Below are 19,046 nucleotides of genomic sequence, written 5' to 3'. Positions count from 1 at the left end.
TTCAAGTTCAAGCAATGTACATCCAATTATTAGACAACCATACGCTCTGATACCACTGATGGATTTTACATGTATTAACGCGGATAAATCCTTAACACTTAAGGGTATATGTTGTTGGATTAGATGTCTAAGCCCATAATTATATTTGGTATGTACTTGATTTGATAGTAGCATGGTCCTTTTGGGTTGCCTTCACCTTAGCAACTTGACATGATGACTTTTGGAGAGAGAGAGAGAGATGATGAATTTATTATTTGGAATAATAAATTGATTTATTAATGTATTATGAAATAATATATTAATTATAAATCATGTTATTTAATTAGTATCTAATCAGAAATTAGTTTGGAATTAATTTCGGGATTAAAGGAACTGGTTAAAGGAACATGAGTTGTTTTGCAAATCACTGATGGTTGTGAAACTGGGCTAATGGACTCCTTCATTAGGAGTGGACGAAATTCTATAGAGAGGCCCTATAGATTTCGTCAAAGGCCTATTGATGGGAGGTCCATGGGTTGCTTTAGCCTTAAGCAGGAAATTAGGGTTTCCTCCAGAAACCCTAGCAGCCCACAACTATATAAAGACCCCATAGGCTTAGGATTTTCGGCGATTACTTGCTAAAAGAAACCCTAGCCGAAACTCTAAGTGCTTTCCCTCTTCTCTCCTCTCATCCTCTTGCTAGTGGTGTTTGTGAGCAATTAGAGGTGCAACATTTGAGGCACTAAGCTTTCAAGAGTCAAGGATCTACAAGGAGTTCTTGTTATTACTACTGATGATATATGGTCCATTAGCATGGCCTAGACTACTCTAGCGTGTCAGTCCTGCCTGGTGCGCTCCCGCCAGCCTCGCTGGGGACTCCCTTGCCAGCCTTGTTGGGGACTCCCCCGCCGGCCCAACCTGGCGCTCCCTGGCCGGGCTCTCCCTTGCCAGCCTTGCTGGGGACTCCCTTGCCAGCCTCGCTAGGGATTCTCCTGGTGCTCCCTTACCAGCCTTTCCTGCTGCGCGCCCACCAGCCTTGCCTAGTGCGCGCTCGCCAGCCCCGACCGGTGCCTCCGGGGGGCCTCGCCCAGCTCCTTGCTAGCTGGGCCTGAATTGGGCTGGCCCAAGGCCTGACCTAATTCCCCTTGACCTAATTGTCCCCTATATAATGAATAGTATCTCCTCCATGGAGAGGGATCCTTCCCTGAGGGCTCAGCCGTCCCCTAGACTCCGGCCGGGTGGCTCAGCCGCCACCCTCCGCCGTCAACCACCATACACCACCAGCACCAAGATGGTTCTCTCTAGCTAAAGAGAACCATCTCAGATCTACCAGATGATCTAACTTGACCGTCGGAGCCCGCTCCCGGGGCACAGTCCCTGGGGCGACTCTAACGGCCTTGTCTGTTGTGACCTCGCATATCTATCCACTCTAGCTGCCATCAAGAGAAGAGAAGAGAGGCTCAGAGGTGGTTTAGATCCAGGTCGCATCATTTGGCGCCATCCCGGACTTGAACGAGTAGCCACCATCTCAGTTGGTCTTAAGCTCGTTCTTGCCCAGATCTGAACAGATCTGATGTGCTTCCACCTAAGGTTTGTTCAGATCTATTAATTTCTACATTCCTTAGTTCAGATCTGTTTGGGTTTTGCCAAGACCTGTTCAGACCCATTTGGTCTTTACCAAGATCTTTTCAGATTTGTTTTGCCATATTTTAGATGCCAATATCTACTCCGTTTTCTGATCAGATCTTAGATATGTTTTCGTTTTTCAGTTTAGATCTCCAAATTTGTTTTTGTTTTTAGGATCTGATCTCAAGATTTGTTTAAGTTTTTAGCTCATCTGAGCATACATGAAGCTTCAAAAGATATCTTGGATCTACTCTAGTTTACACTTTGGTTGTTTTTCAGTAACTTGAGGGAGGAGAAAAAGAAATTGTTATAAGTTTTTATTCCTTTTATGAAGTTCATAATACCAAAAAATCGGTTTTTAGTTAAGATTTTTTGTGTATCACCTCACTCCCTGCAACACTTGTTTGTAAACAAAGCTGTAACACTCGTATATTTTCAAAACAAAAAATTTCGAGTTCTTACTCATATTTGTTCATATTTGTGGTGTTTTCCACCTAAGTTTAAAGAAAGAAAACGGAAAATTTCCAAATCTGTTCTTGTTCATATTTTGAAAGCTTGTTGAACAAGCTGGAAAGAGAAAAAAAATTTATGAGAAGAAAACTCTACCACATCCCTTTTTGTTTACACTCTTGGAGTTTTCTGGGGTTTTTTCAAAAGTTTGAGGGGGCAAGAAGCTTGTGTAGGGCTGGGATGCCTTTACATTTACCAAGTTGTTTAGTTGGTATTTTCTTTAAACTTTGGGAATGCACAAAAAAAAATGAAGAAGTTTTTATGGGTTTTTACCCATCTTAGTTAATATATTTTCAGAAAATCTTATCTAATTTATGATTTTCCATATACAAGTTTGTTTAAGTTGTACAGACTATAGTTATTCTTGTACATATAAAAACCAAACAGACTATATTTTTGATCACCACTTTAGTTTTACCCTTACAATTTACCATTCAAAGCTATAGAAAAGTGGTGATAAATGTTTCTTTTGAGCCAACAAAAAATAAAAAGAAAGGGAAATGTATATTAATTTTCGTATGCTTTCCACCGATTAGTTATTTTCAACCCATTTTAGAGTTACTCCAACATTTTAGTTATCATTTCAGTAAATGGTTTTTCAAAAAAAAAAAAAAAATCGAGTTCTTAACTCACCTTTGTTCATATTTTTTTTAGTGTTCTCTTTAGAAGTTTAAAAAAAGAAAACAAAAAATTTCTTCAGATCTGTTTCTTGGTCTATGTTTTGATGGCTTGTTAAGCTGAAAAGAAAAGAAATCAGATGCACTTTTATTTATATTTTAGGGTTTTTCAGCAAAATTTGAGAAGAAAAGAAACTTCATGGGTTTTTACCTCACTTTCAGTTCATATATTTTTTAGAAAACTCTCTCTTTAGTTCGGGATTTTATGTTTACAAGTCTATTAAAACTATATAGAAGTTTGGAGGAAGAAATAAGTTTGTATGAGTTTTTACCTTTTCCTTCTTTCACGTATTATCAGAAAATCAATTCTAGTTGAGGCTTCTATAAGTAATACTATTTCTTTTAAAAAAAAATTGTTTGTAAGCAATGCTCTGTTGCTTGTACATCTCATATAAAATCCAATAAAATCCTCTCAGATGGCGATTTACAGCTTTGAAGGAATTGTTTGTAAACAGTGATGTGTTACTTGTACATTCCAAAAAAACTCCAAAAAATCTCAATCAATCTGTTGATATTTACCTATTTTACCAATATATCCGTTACCTTTTACCATACTCGAAAATTACACCCTATGCTACCACTTTTACAGTTTACAGCTCATTATGCCAATAAATTGTTTAGAAAATTAAATAGAAAAAAAAAAAAAAAAACAATCACGAGAATAGTGATCTGTCCACAAAGACGTATATATATATATATATATATATATATATAAAAAGTTATTACTACAAGTATGGGTATTTGTGTCTCACCACAGCAAAAAAAAAAAAAGGGGGAGAGAAGATGGTCAACACCTACACCTACATACTGGCTATAAAAGCAACATTACTGTCTATAAAGCAACATCAGGAGGGTCCCACGCATTTTGAAAGACATTTTCAGTGGACCCACCTGGTCCCCATGGTCATCATCGAAAGTCAAAGGAGGACTCGGATCCCACCATGTTACCTTCTCCGGTTAAAGCTAGACGACTGTTCCTTCAAACCCCAACTCCAACTCACCTCAGGACCCAACAACCGTCGACCTTTCCTGGATATCCAGCAGGGTCTCCGATAGACCAGCTCCGGCAGCAGTTCGCTGTCACAACCACCATTCTCCTACAGCAAAGCCTTCTTTTACTGGTTGCCAGAACCAGCAACCCAACAGATGGATGGAAAATTGATCTAACCTCCGGCCGGAAATCGCGATTACTCTTCCAACCTCCTTCTCTGGTCAACGAATCTCATTAGAAGATCGCCTACATCTGCAAAACATCTCCGATTGATAAACATACCTGGCACCCCCATTCCATCCGCCAGATTAACTCTCAACAGCAGCAGCTCGTTGGTGCCACCACGTTTCTTCCAACAAAGCACCACAACGAACCACCGACAAGCAAGCCAGCCACTACAACCAGTAACACAACAGAATTAGATAGAACCGTTCACTCCTAACCACTGGTAGCGATCGTCGATTCCTGTTTACTCGATCAGTCATCTCCAACTGGAATTAAAGCTCCACCAGTTCACTGGAGAAACCCAGTTCCTGAGCAAACCACCCGCAACTCATTCGCCCGCTACACAAGTGACCCAGCAACCTCCGGAAACAACAACACATTCAAGAGATAATGCAGTAAGGTGGCTACACCAGTTCCTCCCAACGCAAACGGAACCCGGGCATCACCAGTCGCCATCACGACCACCGAAGCCCATCAATCGTTTCCAAGCCCCAACGAAGCATCTCCAAAGGCGACTGCCCACTACTTCTTCACTGTCGTCGACCCATCAGTCCGACGTCACCGAATAGCCCCACTCCGATTCTCTACTCTACAGGCTACGAACTCCGGAGTATACCCACCAAGTCATCGCCATTGAAGAACTCCAAATATCCAGTTGGCTATGTTGTTCCTTAGGGCGTTTTATATGACAAATCGTGAGAATGAGGAGAGGCGCGGCTGAAATCACTACCCATCGACTTCAGGCAATAATGGCTCAAGAGCCAATCATCATCACCACCGCCTCATCTCACTGGTTGACTATTGTTACTCCATCACCAATGACAACGATTCCAACACCAATAATCTTTAGCACCATCACCTGATCACCACCATTTCCTTCACCATAGCGGAACCATAGCACCACCGGTCCACTTGCAGTCGCCAACCGACACATCAACACCACCGCCAGTCGTCTCAGTCAACCACACCCCCAGTCGTCGGCTGTTGTACCTTCGCCGCTGTGAACTCCGAGCCACCAGACGACCTCGAATCGTCAATCGTTTTAGCATCAACGGCCCCCAGACACAGCGTTTCCGGCGACCTCGCTGCTGCGATCTCCAGCAAGGAACACAAAGCCATAGCCTCCTGTCACAAGAGAATTGAGACCCTGATCATCCGCTGCACGCTACGAATTCCGACGAGAAACACAAAAACAAAAAATCATGACCGAAAACTTCAGATGTGTAGTCGTTGGTGTTTTCCTTTGGTTTCCTACGATGACGGATCGTGTGGGTAAAGGGATGCTTTTGTTTTCTCCTAAATTGAAATAAAATAAGTGCAGCTTATCTTACACAGTTTCCTGATAGAAAGTTCAAAAAGTTTGCAGACATAACTCCGATCCGAGAGCTTTTATTTGTCGTACCCTCTAGCAACTTAGGGCTTCGCTGAAATATTCCTTAAAATCTAGAGAATTTAAGACTAACGGCGTGTTCAGCAAAACTAGCTGGTAACGGGTAGCTTGTAGCGTTTTGTTAAACGCTACATAAAGTAGCATTTGGATTTTGAGCGTTTTGTTTAAACTAAACGCTAGAAGCTTATAGTGCCAAACGACACTTTCTGTTCAAAATGGAGCGTTTTGTCAAACGCTAGAAACTAAAAAGTTTGAAGCTCTCAAACGCTACCAAACGCTATGTGCCGAACATGACCAGTGGAGAATTTCCAGAGAATTGTCATAAATATATTCACAAAAAACATTTACATAATAAAAAAAATTAACTCTGCTATTTAGTATTTATAAACTTAACTTTTTAGTTTATTATTATTGAAGGTTTATGATATTAAGCCTAATAAAAGTCAAAAGTCCCAAATTTTTTATTCATTTAGAGTCTCACGTTTAGCCGCCTAGATTAATAGGATCAAATTGTTTGCTACTAACTTGAGACATAAGCAAAATCGCACCAATTACTACTATTGCATCGAATGAAATTACAAACATAAACTTTGCAGCCAGTTTTTCAATCTCAATCAAGCTTTACAAGAAATTAGTCAACACTAAGTCGACTCCAAGATTCGCCTAAAGTGATGCTCCTTTGAGCTTCCACCAGACAATTAAGAAGCTAGCATAGCTATCTAGCGCCACCCCTTTCTTGAACACACCCTTCTGTTGCTCCTCCCCTTCCCTCTCTCCTCAAACCTTCCCGGTGGCAACCCGCCTGTCTTCAAACACCCACAAACAAAACACCATTCATTGTTAGATTCATTAACACATCAAATTCAAGATTTGAACTATAAAAAACCAAGAATAGTGTACACCAACCCCTATGCAAAATCCTTCAAACTGAGCATCTTCAACCTTGGTATTTGACATCTCTGAGGAACCTCGCTTGTTAGAAGTCAAACTTTCACCACAACTTGAAAACAAAGATGAATGAGAAGTCGCACTTCCTGATTGAGAAGAAGAGCTAAGTGATTCAATATCACTTTCAAACATCTCCTCAAACAAATCCTTTAGTTCCTGAAAAGCCTCCTCCCCATTTTCCTGTTTTACACCATAAACTAATTTCAAATTTTGTATTTTTTTTTTTCAAATCAAGATTTTGACAAAAGAACGTCACTTTCAATCTTTCATATCAAGAGGGTTTACTAGAAGAATACAGGCTCACCCTCTTGGACCACAATATATTCGTTTTACAAATTAAGTTGATTTAACATAACAGGCAAGAGACATGAATAGTTTGAGTTAACATCAAGAAGGGCCTACCATACTATAATGGCTAAAAGGTATACACCAACCACTTCCCTTTAAGGGGCTGCCAAAACTAAGATTCCAATGAACCAAAAGTTTGGAGTTTTGGACCAATTTACCCTCACCTTCCATCTTTATATTAAGTTTGGACAACTAATTAAGGACCATTTTATCATCACTAAAGTGTGGGAAGCTTATTCCACCATTAATTTTGGTTCCAAAAAGGTTCAATTGTAAAAGTGGTAGAAAAAAGTAAACTTACCGCAGGTTTGTTTTGACTCATCATCACTGCCATTTCGCTCAAGAAATCAGCCATCCCCTGTTTCCAGTTTCATTTATGAGTATAAGTTTGATTGGGTCATAAAACTACAATCTTGATTCTTATGGCCAATTTCAAGATTAGGAAATGTAACTCGAATGAAAAGTTTCTTGCATCAAATGTTTTGAGATCCAATCATAATTCTTCTCATTAAACAATTCTTTCTTTTGTATAGTGGCCCAGTTTCAGGTAAAAAGTTAAAGGAACATTGTGTATGAATTGTTTCCAACGAGGAACTTACATTTTCGTCATCATCACTATCATAAACTCCTACATCGTACATGAATCTTTTGTTGGCATTTGAAAGCACTATGAAACAGAAAAATATGAGGGAAGTCAGTCAACAACTTAGGAAACTCAATTATAAAAACCTCAAAAAGAATCCATCTTTGTTAAGTACAAACATCTTTACATAATCCAAATCGAACTCTAACATCATGAGCAAAATGAGTACATATGGAATTTACCAGAATAGGCTTCTTGTATATCCTGGAACTTCTTCTTTGCCTCTTCCACGTGCTTGGAATCACCAAACGCCGAACAACGATCTGGATGCCACCTCTGTAAAAAAAAAAAAACACATAATTTAAGAATACAAACTATTCAAGTAAAAGATTTATTTGAGAAAATATATCGAAAATAAAAGTTCTAACCAGTGCAAGCTTCTTGTAAGCGTTCTTGAGCTCTGCTTCAGTGCATCCCTTCTCTAATCCCAAAACTTGATAAAAATCACTACTTTTTACACCATTTTCACCCATTTTAAAAATCAATACAAAGATACAGAATTCAATCGTTTGGCTTCTTGAAATAACAGAGAGCTGTTATAGGCTGCTGAGCATCTTTGACCGAGTAAAACACGGAAACAATGGAAAGTTTATGTGGGGATAAAGAGCAGACGAAATGAGTCAGCGTCAACCAACCCACCACCCATGAATGGTATGTACGCTGAATGTCGCAAGAACACTCGAGAAAGAAGCTATAAATATATATGTCAAGTTGCAGAAGAGAAGAGTGTACATAAAGGTTGCAATTTGTGTAGGATTAGGGCTGTTGGATTGGAATAGATCAACGGTTTGCGTTGATTTCGGGGGTTTAGATATTTTTGGGGTGTAATTGCGTGGGCCCCTTTCTCTCGAGAAACTTCTGTTTTCACCGAGTTTAATTTAATTGTATGGAAAAGGTTGGAAGTTGGTGTAGGGCCATTTAAAGTGATTGACATGAATGTTGAATTCCTAGGTTGATAGGAGACACTAATTTATTAGTTGTTTTTTATTTTGAAATGAAACGATGATTAGAATACTTGAAGTATGATCCTGGTGAATCATCTGATGATGTATTTAGATATCAGATTTAATTGTTTAATAATAAAACACAGAACTTTCAAAGATTATAATTGGTATATATCAATTGTTGCTTTTTTTAGAATTCTTAAATTTTTAATCAAATTGAACAACCAAATTTCTCTTATTTTAAATAAGCCTATGAAATGATCAATCAGTTAACATCATCCAATTAAATCAAGATTTTCTTAACCAAGAAACTGTTCAGATGATTAAAAAGGGATTTTGAGCTCTTTTGATCGTATGTGTTTTTCTAGAATTGGATATTATAGTCTAATAATCTAACATAATAATACTCAATAAATAAAAGTAAACCTTTTATTTTGAAATAATTGATGTTGCAATTTTTTTACTCCTAATAATTTGTCTTGACTTTTGAGACTAGAAAGTTCTGTTTTTAAATAGTATAAAGTCGATCACATTAGAGACTTGAAGAAGCCCACTTGCCAATAAAGAAACGTACGTGGTTTTCCTTTTTGGAAAATAAAAGAAATAAAAGTATGATGCAACTTGAATATGCAGCTATCAATCCGCAAGTTGCGAACAAGCTACAAATGCATCTGATTTAGACACTCCTCACATTACCCAAAATCATGTTCATATGAAAAACTGTTGTTAATTGATCGGGTAAAAATATAACTTTTAATTAAAACATAAACTAGTTTATTGTAAATTGTTGTTTGTTAAAACCATAGTTACTAGGATCGCTCCCCCCTCACGTTTTCCGTTCCAGATCGCACGATCCGGAATCGGAAACAGTAGCGATCCAATCGCCTAACAGATCGTAATGCAATTGCAAAATAGGCCGATCCCAAATCACTTAAAATTCAATCCTGTATCAGTGTGGAACGCGATTTCCATTGATTGAATCCGACGACCCATCAATTTCTGGAACATGATTATGAAAATTGCAGATTTAAAAAAAAAAAAAGCATCGGCAAGTGAAAAATTGGTTCTAGACTTGGGAACCCAAACTGCTAAAAAGAAAAGAATGATCATTACGTATGGGGAACCCAAAATCAATCACCCAATCCTTTTTTATCACTCTATTTCACAACATCAGGATCCTAATTCGTCATTGTACTGTTCTACATCTTCAAAATTTCAGTCCTCCATTTTTTAAGTTCTTCGTTTCTTATAGTATACTTTTATAATTGAAGTATTGATCTTTTGGTGTTTAGTATATTTTTATATTATATTATTATATATTTTTGTAATATATGGTACATCGTACCAAAGTACATGGTACAACGTTCCACGTACCGAAATTACGTTCCGGAGAAGACTACCCCCCTCGTACAAAATTTTATAGATTACCGATCCTCGGTCCCGTTTTCGTTCCACGTACCGGAACGATCCCGTTTCCATGTAACTATGGTTAAAACCACAAAAATAACTTGTTTATAAACTAGCTTATAAGCTAGTTTTTTATAACTATTTTGAAATAGATTTAAAGAAGCTTATAGAGTTTTTTCAAAAATATTTCAAATATGTCATTAGTTATATATAATGCTAGTTTTTAATTATGTATCTAAATGTGTATTTATGTCATTTTACATTTATAATCTAACTTATCAACTATTTTTTACCAAACATTATCAATTCATAAGTTAACTTATCAATTACCAGCTAGTTTTTCAGCTAGTCTGACAAACTGAACGGATCCTTAAAAGTAGAAGTAAAATGATATTTCAGCTTCTTAGCATATACAGAATTTCTTGAGTAGTCTAGATCTTACATGCTCTATTATTTTTATAAAAGAAGGAAACAATATATCAATATGTATTGTCCAGCCTCTATCAATCCACCTGTCATGTTAATTGTTATGCTTGCTGAAGTGACTACTAATGCATAAGGTACTTCAGAAGGCATATCTGCGGATATGGAGTATATAATTTTGCATTTCATAATCCCCCCCCCCCCCCTTCATTTTCTTTGTAGTATGGAGTATATATAAGCTTTGTTGAATGATATTAATTAATGCAGTTGAAAAAAAATCAGCAACCTCGTTGAACCTATTGATTTACACAACTGAAGTTAACTACTCAAAAACCATCAACTGCTGAAAGGAAATAGTTGGCCTTATTACATAAATGTCCCTCCATATGATATTTCGTATATGAATAATAAGGATCATATATAGCATTCGGAAGAATCCAGAAAAAAAAATTCGTTTTCGATAAAAATAAAATAATGAATCAAGGATCACAAGAGAGTGGTTAATAATGAAAGAAGAACATGCATGTTTGTGTGAGATAGATGACTGGAGATGAATGTTAGAATACACCTACACTAATGAATTTTCATTTGTATAATTATTTTGAGTAAATTACATAATTGTCTGCATTATGAAAGTTGAAGTCTAATTTTTTTTACCAGGTAAAGCGATGTGGTTGTGTTTTTATTACATGCTACACTCTCATTCATTTTGTCATACGTCATTTTGTGTGGTTATTTTAAATTAACTGTTTTCCACATGTCATTTTATAGTTTTTTTTATTTTATTAAATTCCATATAATATTTATATATAATAATTGCAATAAATCTAATAATAAATTAATATCAATTTTATTAAAGGACTTACCTTCTAATTTCTAAATTTCTAAATTAAAGCATCATTAGTTTCATTTGTTATTTATCTAAATTATTTGTTTAAATTAAAAAAAAAAAAACTTATTTATAATAATTCAATATTTTTTCATTTTTCTTATAAATTCAAACTTTTCAAATATTTAGACCTTCATATTTTTTTTAAATAAACTCATATAGTACATTGGTCTCACAACTAACGTATTTCTATATTTTGATATTGTACAACAGAAAGAGAAATGATGTTTTCCTCGGCTGCATAGTCACGTATGTTGGAGAAGCTGACTCATGGTGACGCCATTGGTCCTCCACAGTGGTGGACGGCAATAGGTGCCAGGAGGGGTCATGGACCCCCGACTTTTAAGCTTCCTAATACCTTTATATATTGTTTATTTATGGATAAATCTAATAATCAATTCAAATGGATAATTAGGCCTCCTGTTCTAAGGTTGAAGTATAATAAATAAAATCTAGCTATAGAATGTAAATAACTAAGTAACTAAACATTTGGAAATCACCGATAAAATCTAAAAACACATTGATCAATAGGAAATTAAGAAAACTAGAAATTTATTTTTTAAACCCCGTAAAAAAGTTAAAAATCTAATCAGATTTACATAAATTCTTAACTTAATCTTTGACCTCAAGAAAAAAAAAAACAAAAAATATCTTCCGGCAAAATGTTGAGTGAGGTGTTGACTGGGTTCTTAACGGTCAGTGGGATGATGACAATGTGACTTTAAGCCCATTGGATGTTGGATGGGAGTTTTCATGTGTATGGTTGGTCAGTAGTTGTATAGTGGAGATTCGTGTATTATTTTGTTTAACGTATGTCGCAGACGGGTATTGAGCATTATAGTGTTGTCAATGGGGGGCTTAGTGACCGGCGAGTTGGGTCGGGCAGTGATTGTTAGATTACATGTTTAAGCAAATAACTGAATTAATATAATCTTGAATTATTAGCAAAGTCCATTTTGGTTGCCCTCAAACCTAGTAATTGAATAGGATGACTTTTAGAGAGAGAGAGAGAGAGAGAGTGATTTATTGATTTATTATATGATTAATAAATAGCAATAAATGAATTTATTAATATGTTATGGAAATAATATATAAATTAGAAATAGTAATATTTAATTAATAATTAATCAGAAATTAATTTAAATGATTATAGGATTAATTGTATTAATTAAAATAACAAGGGTTAAAGTGCAACTGTTCAATAGTTGAACAAGAAAGAGTCAATAACCTTCCTTGGAAGGAGATGGTCGAATTCTAGGTTATTCCAATGCATCTGGAATATTCTTTGCAGATATATAGGAAGCTGGATAATTACCAAATTGAATAAATATTATTTTATTCATTTAGGGTTATCTAGGGTTTCCAAGTTGCACTATATAAAGACCCCTAGCCTTCAATTTTCGGTTACCACTTGATTCTAAGAGCCAAGGCCGAAAATCATACCCTCTCTCCTCTTTCAAAAGCTTCTTGTTGCTAGTATTGGGTGTGAACCATCCGAGGCACGACACTTGTGGTGCTAGCTTCCAAGTTATTGAAGTAAGGATTCTTGATTGTTTACTACAACAATTAAAAGGTATGTTGTTCCTTCTATAATTTTTGAAATTACCTAGGGTTAGAGTGTTCTTGTTGTTCAATATAATTTTACATCAGTAGTGTTATGACTTAGATCTTTAGGTTGCATGTGATGGGTTTCTAGCATAACAACAACCTATGTGTACATGCAACCCTAATTGCTTTGGATCTAAGTTTTTCACTAGTTGAACATGCAATTGAATACCAAAGCAATAAACCCTAGATCTAGCATACAGTTTCGAAAATTATATAACAAAAGGGTTTTGATGTTTACCTTGCTTGTTATGTAGTAATAACAAGAACTCCTTGTAGATCCTTGACTCTTGAAAGCTTAGTGCCTCAAATGTTGCACCTCTGATGGCTCACAAACACCACTAGCAAGAGGATGAGAGGAGAGAGGAGGGAAGCACTTAGAATTTCGGCTAGGGTTTCTTTTAGCAAGTAATCACCGAAAATCCTAAGCCTATGGGGTCTTTATATAGCCGTGGGCTGCTAGGGTTTCTGGAGGAAACCCTAATTTCCTGCTTAAGGCTTAAGCAGCCCATGGACCTCCCATCAATAGGCCTTGGATGAAATCTATAGGTCCTCCCTATTGAATTTCGTCCATTCCTAATGAAGGAGTCAATTGGCCTAGTTTCACAACTATCAGTGATTTGCAAAACAACCCATGTTCCTTTAACCAGTTCCTTGAATCCCGAAATTAATTCCAAACTAATTTCTGATTAAATACTAATTAAATAACACGATTTCTAATTAATATATTATTTTCATAATACATTAATAAATCAATTTATTATTCCAAATAATAAATTCAACCTCTCTCTCTCCAAAAGTCATCCTGTCAAGTTGCTAGGGTGAAGGCAACCCAAAAGGACCATGCTACTATCAAATCAAGTACATACCAAATATAGTTATGGGCTTAGACACCTAATCCAACAGTCTCCCACTTGGATAAGTCTAATAACTATAATTGCAAGTATGACTTCAAAATTTGACTAGCAATCGTAGCTTTCAAAAGCTGTTGTCGAACTCTAACTTAGTCGGTTACAAGTCCTTAGATAAGGGATCATATAATCCTCCGTTATGCAAGATATCATGTGTACAAAGACATGGAATAGAATCATTCTCATTGTCCAACAGTTTGTTTCCCGATTTCTGATTTGTATGACGAAGAACTTAATTGAACACATCAATTCAGTCCTGACCGGGCCCGACACATAAGTCAACACAAAATCATCGAAGGGCCCAAGATAATGAGATATCTCTTTTACCCCCTTGGGATAAAAGGAAAAGATAAACTTTGACTTATATGCCTGTACTATTTACTCATCAAATCATGCACAACAATACGTTTTATAACATCAAGTTACTGATGCGTTTGCGCATTATCAATGCACAACCAACTCGTAAACAACAACTCATATATCTCGGTTTAAAGACTATACGATATTATCGTCTCATAACTACTCGTGATAAATTCCATGAAGTAATTCTATGAGCGTGGGTTTAATCCAATACTCAAATCCCCATTTCAGGAGTACTCATGAACATTGCAGCAAACATTTGCTATGTCTAAACACTTAGACAATCTACAATCTAATTCATGACAGTCTTAATTCATTACTTACTTCCAAAGTATGATCGCCTGTGGATAATTTGAACAATCCAATTATTCTGGAAGTAAAACATGCAAAGTTGAAACATGAGATAAACAATTGACAAAAGATAGTAAACAATACTCATAAATAAATCTCTATTACTTAATCATCAAATGTCAGTTACATTTATCTATTACAAGTTTCTAAAATATCTATCTAATCACTAAAACTAATACATCCTTTAGACCAATGCTCCTCGCATGCTGAACGTGCTTAATCCTACTCAGACTCTTTGTGAGGGGATATGCAGGATTCTCTTCTGATGATACCCTCTTGTCGACGAGGAGTCCTTCTTCTACCCGACGTCTGATAAAGTGGTATTTTATGTCGATATGTCTGGATCTTCCATGATCCCTTGGTTCCTTGGTCAAGGCAATCGCTCCTTCATTATCGCAAAAAATCTCCATGGGCTCCTTTATGGTTGGCACAACTCCAAGGTCTCCAATGAAGTTCTTCAACCATATAGCCTCCTTTGACGCTTTGCTCGCAGGTATATATTCTGATTCACATGTTGAATTAGCCACGGTCTCCTACTTGGAACTTTTCCAAGTCACTGCTCTTCCATTGAGTGTAAACACCCAACCAGACTGAGAACAGAAGTTGTCTCGGTCTGTCTGAAAACTGGCGTCACTATAACCAGTAACTCTCAAGTCATCACTGCCACCAAGTACAAGGACCCAATCCTTAGTTCTTCGCAGATACTTAAGAATATTCTTAACTGCTATCCAGTGAGCTTTACCCGGGTTCCCTTGATATTGACTGACCATGCTCAAAGCAAAAGCCACATCACGGCGAGTACATGTCATAGCATACATGATAGAGCCAACGGCGGAAGCATATAGAACTCGACTCATTTCTGCCATCTCGGAATCAATACTCGGACTCTGAGTCTTACTCAACTTGGTATTGCTCTGGATATGTAACTCTCCTTTCTTGGAATTCTCCATGCTAAAACGCTTCAGCACTTTATCCAAGTAAGTACTTTGACTAAGTCCAATTAGTCTTCTACTCCTATTTCTCAAGATCCTTATTCCTAGAATATAAGCAGCCACTCCTAGATCCTTCATAGCGAAGCACTTTCCAAGCCAAGACTTAACTTCCTGCAAAGTCGGAACGTCGTTTCCTATGAGCAGTATGTCATCAACATACAATACTAGAAAGCTAACTATACTCCCACTTGCTTTGACATATACACATGACTCATCCTCACTCCTAGAGAAGCCAAACTCTTTAACCTTCTCATCAAAGCAAAGATTCTATCTGCGAGACGCTTGCTTCAACTCATAGATTGATTTCTCAAGCTTACACACTCTATTGGGGTACTTAGCATCTACAAAACCCTCAGGCTGACTCATGTAAGCATCTTCGGCCAACTTTCCATTAAGGAAAGTGGTTTTGACATCCATATGCCATATTTCATAATCATGAAACGCAGCTGTGGCTAGCATAACCCTAATAGATTTGATCTTGGCCACTGGTGAGAAGGTCTCATCATAGTCAACCCCTGGCGTTTGAGTAAAGCCCTTCGCAACCAGTCGTGCCTTGAACGTGTGTACCTTTCCATCCATGTAGGTCTTCTTCTTGAAGATCCATTTGCACCTAACTGTCTTACGACCTGGTACATTGTCAACCAAGTTCCAAACTTGAATGTCATACATGGATTGGATCTCGCTGTCCATTGCCTCTTTCCATTTGGAAGACTCAGGGCCCGCCATGGCTTCGTTGTAGTTAGAACGCTCATCCAAATTTACCAGTGTACTATCACTGATAAACGTATCACCATCCGTAGTAATATAAAAACCATAAAATCTTGTGTCATTCTAACTCGAGTGGAACGCCTAAGAGGCAACAACTCGTCAATTGGTTCAACAGGAATTTCTTCCTTGGGTTGAGCGCTAGTGTTAGAGGTTCCTTCACGCTTGACTCTTGAATTTCTTCAAGATCAATTTTACTCCCATTGTCCTCTATGCACACGAGTTCCCTCTCGCGGAAGACTCCCCTTCGTGCTACGAAGACCACGTTCTCACTAGGTCTGTAGAACAAGTATCCAAAGGACTTATGTGGGTAACCGATGAAAATACACCGCTCACTTCGAGGTTTAAGCTTGTTGTGAGTCTCTCGTCTAACGAAAGCTTCACAACCCCAAACCTTGATATGTGCCAACGAGGGAACCTTCCATGTCCACATCTCGTGAGGTGTTTTGGCAACCTTCTTTGTCGGGACTAGATTAAGGATATGGGTGGCAGTCTCTAAGGAATACCCCCAGAACGATATTGTAAGCGAAGCTCGACTCATCATGGAACGAACCATGTCCAACAAGGTTCGATTACGCCTCTCAGCCACCCCATTAAGTTGTGGTATCCTAGGAGGTATCAATTGTGAAACAATTCCACATTCCTTGAGGTAGTCGTGGAACTCGATACGAAGATACTCACCATTCTTGTCGGATCTGAGCATCTTGATCTTCCTGCCCAATTGATTTTCGACTTCATGTTTAAACTCTTTGAACTTTTCAAAGGTTTATGACTTATGCTTGATTAAGTAGATATATCCATATCTGCTATAATCATCGGTGAAAGTCACATAAAATCGACTTGCATCCCTTGTGGTGGATCTGAAGGGCCCACACACATCGGTGTGAATGAGATCCAAAAATCCATCACCTCTTTCACACGAACCTGTGAAAGGTGATTTAGTCATCTTTCCAAGCAAACAAGACTCACATGTATCATCCGACCTTAGGTCAAATGATTCCAACACTCCATCCTTTTGGAGTTCGGCAATGCGCTTCTTGTTGACATCTCCAAGACGACAATGCCACAAGCATGCTTTGTCTAAACCATTAGACGAATCAATATGCAACACACTATTTCCTAAATTGTCTACAACCATCACAGTTTCATATACACCATCACAAGGCAATGCATTAAAATAAAATACACCATTATAATAAGCATTAATAGATCCATTCTCATTATTAAAAGAATATCTAAAGCCTTTTCAGTACAAAACATGAAAAGAAATAATATTCCTCGTCATTTATGACGAGTAGCAACAATTATTCAAGTCTAAACATAATCAACTACTAAGCTTTAAAGAATAAACACCGATCTTGGTAACAGGCTAACAAGTGACGATCTCCTATTGCCCATTATCAGGTTCATCTTCCCAAGTTCCACATTCCTACTTTCTCTTAGTCCCTGCAAGTCAGAGCAAATGTGAAAACCACATCCTGTATCAAGGACCCAATAATTAGAATGCGGTGAATTTTTAGACAAAATAGTGTAAATACCTGCCGAGGTAGGCTTGATCTTGCCATCCTTAATGTCATGCAAGTACTCGGGGGCAGCTTCTCCTCCAATTCCCCTTGTCTTAGCAGTAGAAGCACGTTGCATCCTTTGGATCTAAGGCAGGGGGAGCAGGATTGGTTTTTCCTTTGTGCCCACTACTAGAAGACCCATCATGAGACTTTCCCTTCCAATTTTGCTTTGAGGGAGCTTTCCTCTTTTTCCCCTTTCCTTGTCCAATAGCCAGGACTAGAGCAGCAGCAGTAGGAGTGGATTCAACAGCTTTTCCTTTCAATCCATTTTCAGCGGTGCTCAGCAAGCCTTGAAGTTTACTCAATGTAACTTCCTCTTTTCTCAGCTGATAAGTCATCTTGAACTGATCACAACAAGGAGGCAATAAGTGCAAGACTATTTCAATAGCCATCTCCTCATCGAAGTTCACATTTAGCTTGAGCAAACGATCCACGTATCTCTGCATGCGTTGCAGGTGGGTCGTGATGGACTCTTCATCCTTCATCTTGGTGGTTATGAGTGACCTGGCTATCTCATACCTTTCTTGACGTTCTATTTGATGGTACTTCTCCATCAAGTCCTGACACATCTCATAAGGCCAATAGTCCTCATAGAACCATTGTATCTCAAGAGTCATAGTTGCCACCATAATGCATGACACCTTAGTAGCATCTTTGCATTGGGCCCTATACTCAACTATTTTTTCAGGAGTAGCTTTAGTTTCGTCTATCTCGTTCAGCTGTTTGTCAAGGACGTATTCCTTGTCCTCGAATCGCAAGACCATTCTGATGTTACGAATCCAATCATTAAAATTGGTTCCATCGAATGTTACCTTGGCATAAATGCTGAAGAGCGCGAAGGAGTTAGCAGAGTTGCTGTTGGAGGAACCGGAAGCATTGTTTAAGGTAGACATCTGAAAGACAAGTTTTGATTAGATAGGAAATCCTTAATATAACACCCAAAATGAAATATTAAGGCACAGACCCAGCACAATAATTTACAATTCAGAAAAGGGATGCCGTAATCCAATTGTAAATTATTTGAAGGTAGGTAAATGACGATTTACCAATTCCACCATGAAAACAAAATTTTAAATGAATTAGGTTTTTGAATGAAATGAAATTCCTAGATCTTTTAAGACTCATTGAACTATTCAATGGCATGTTTAATCTCGATTATGCCCTTCAAATTTGTGACTGTGATACTGAGGATCACAAACAATGTGTGAATAACCATGCAAATTAGCTTGGTACTCTCGATGTCATTTATCACCTAATCAATGTGTCGGTTAACCACACACACTCCATTCATCAATGATAATTTACGAGCTACCAATTGCCAACCTTTGTTAGTCCAAGTTAGTGTGTCGGTTAACCACACACGCTCCACTAACGACTTTTACAAAGTGCAATGTGCAATTTCATGGATTAGCATCAAATTCACATTGTCCTAAAATAACTAAGATTGAGAATTCGTACAAAACATTTAGTTACTTTATATATATATATCATTATAAT

General features: G+C 37.5%; 1 protein-coding gene across 2 annotated transcripts; it reads right to left on the bottom strand.

The window, feature by feature from the left end:
* Positions 1-5,931: 5,931 nt before the first annotated feature.
* LOC145145753 (uncharacterized) lies at positions 5,932-7,998 on the bottom strand. Of its 2 annotated transcripts, none has more exons than XM_079074957.1 (6): positions 7,706-7,998; positions 7,520-7,613; positions 7,294-7,361; positions 6,996-7,052; positions 6,305-6,526; positions 5,932-6,204 (listed from the first exon to the last, which is right to left on the bottom strand). In XM_079074957.1, the coding sequence occupies exons 1-6, from the start codon at positions 7,808-7,810 to the stop codon at positions 6,118-6,120; spliced, it is 633 nt and encodes a 210-aa protein (XP_078931083.1). In that variant the 5' UTR covers positions 7,811-7,998; the 3' UTR covers positions 5,932-6,117. The 2 variants fall into 2 exon arrangements, with proteins under 2 accessions (XP_078931083.1, XP_078931084.1); XM_079074958.1 differs by having other exon boundaries at positions 5,932-6,200; positions 7,706-7,958.
* Between the last annotated feature and the right edge of the window lie 11,048 nt (positions 7,999-19,046).

Source organism: Lactuca virosa, chromosome 1, assembly GCF_052849685.1.
Source record: "Lactuca virosa cultivar CGN04683 chromosome 1, Lactuca_virosa_CGN04683_v6, whole genome shotgun sequence".
NCBI lineage: Eukaryota > Viridiplantae > Streptophyta > Magnoliopsida > Asterales > Asteraceae > Lactuca > Lactuca virosa.
This window is presented reverse-complemented; position numbering and strand designations above follow the sequence as displayed.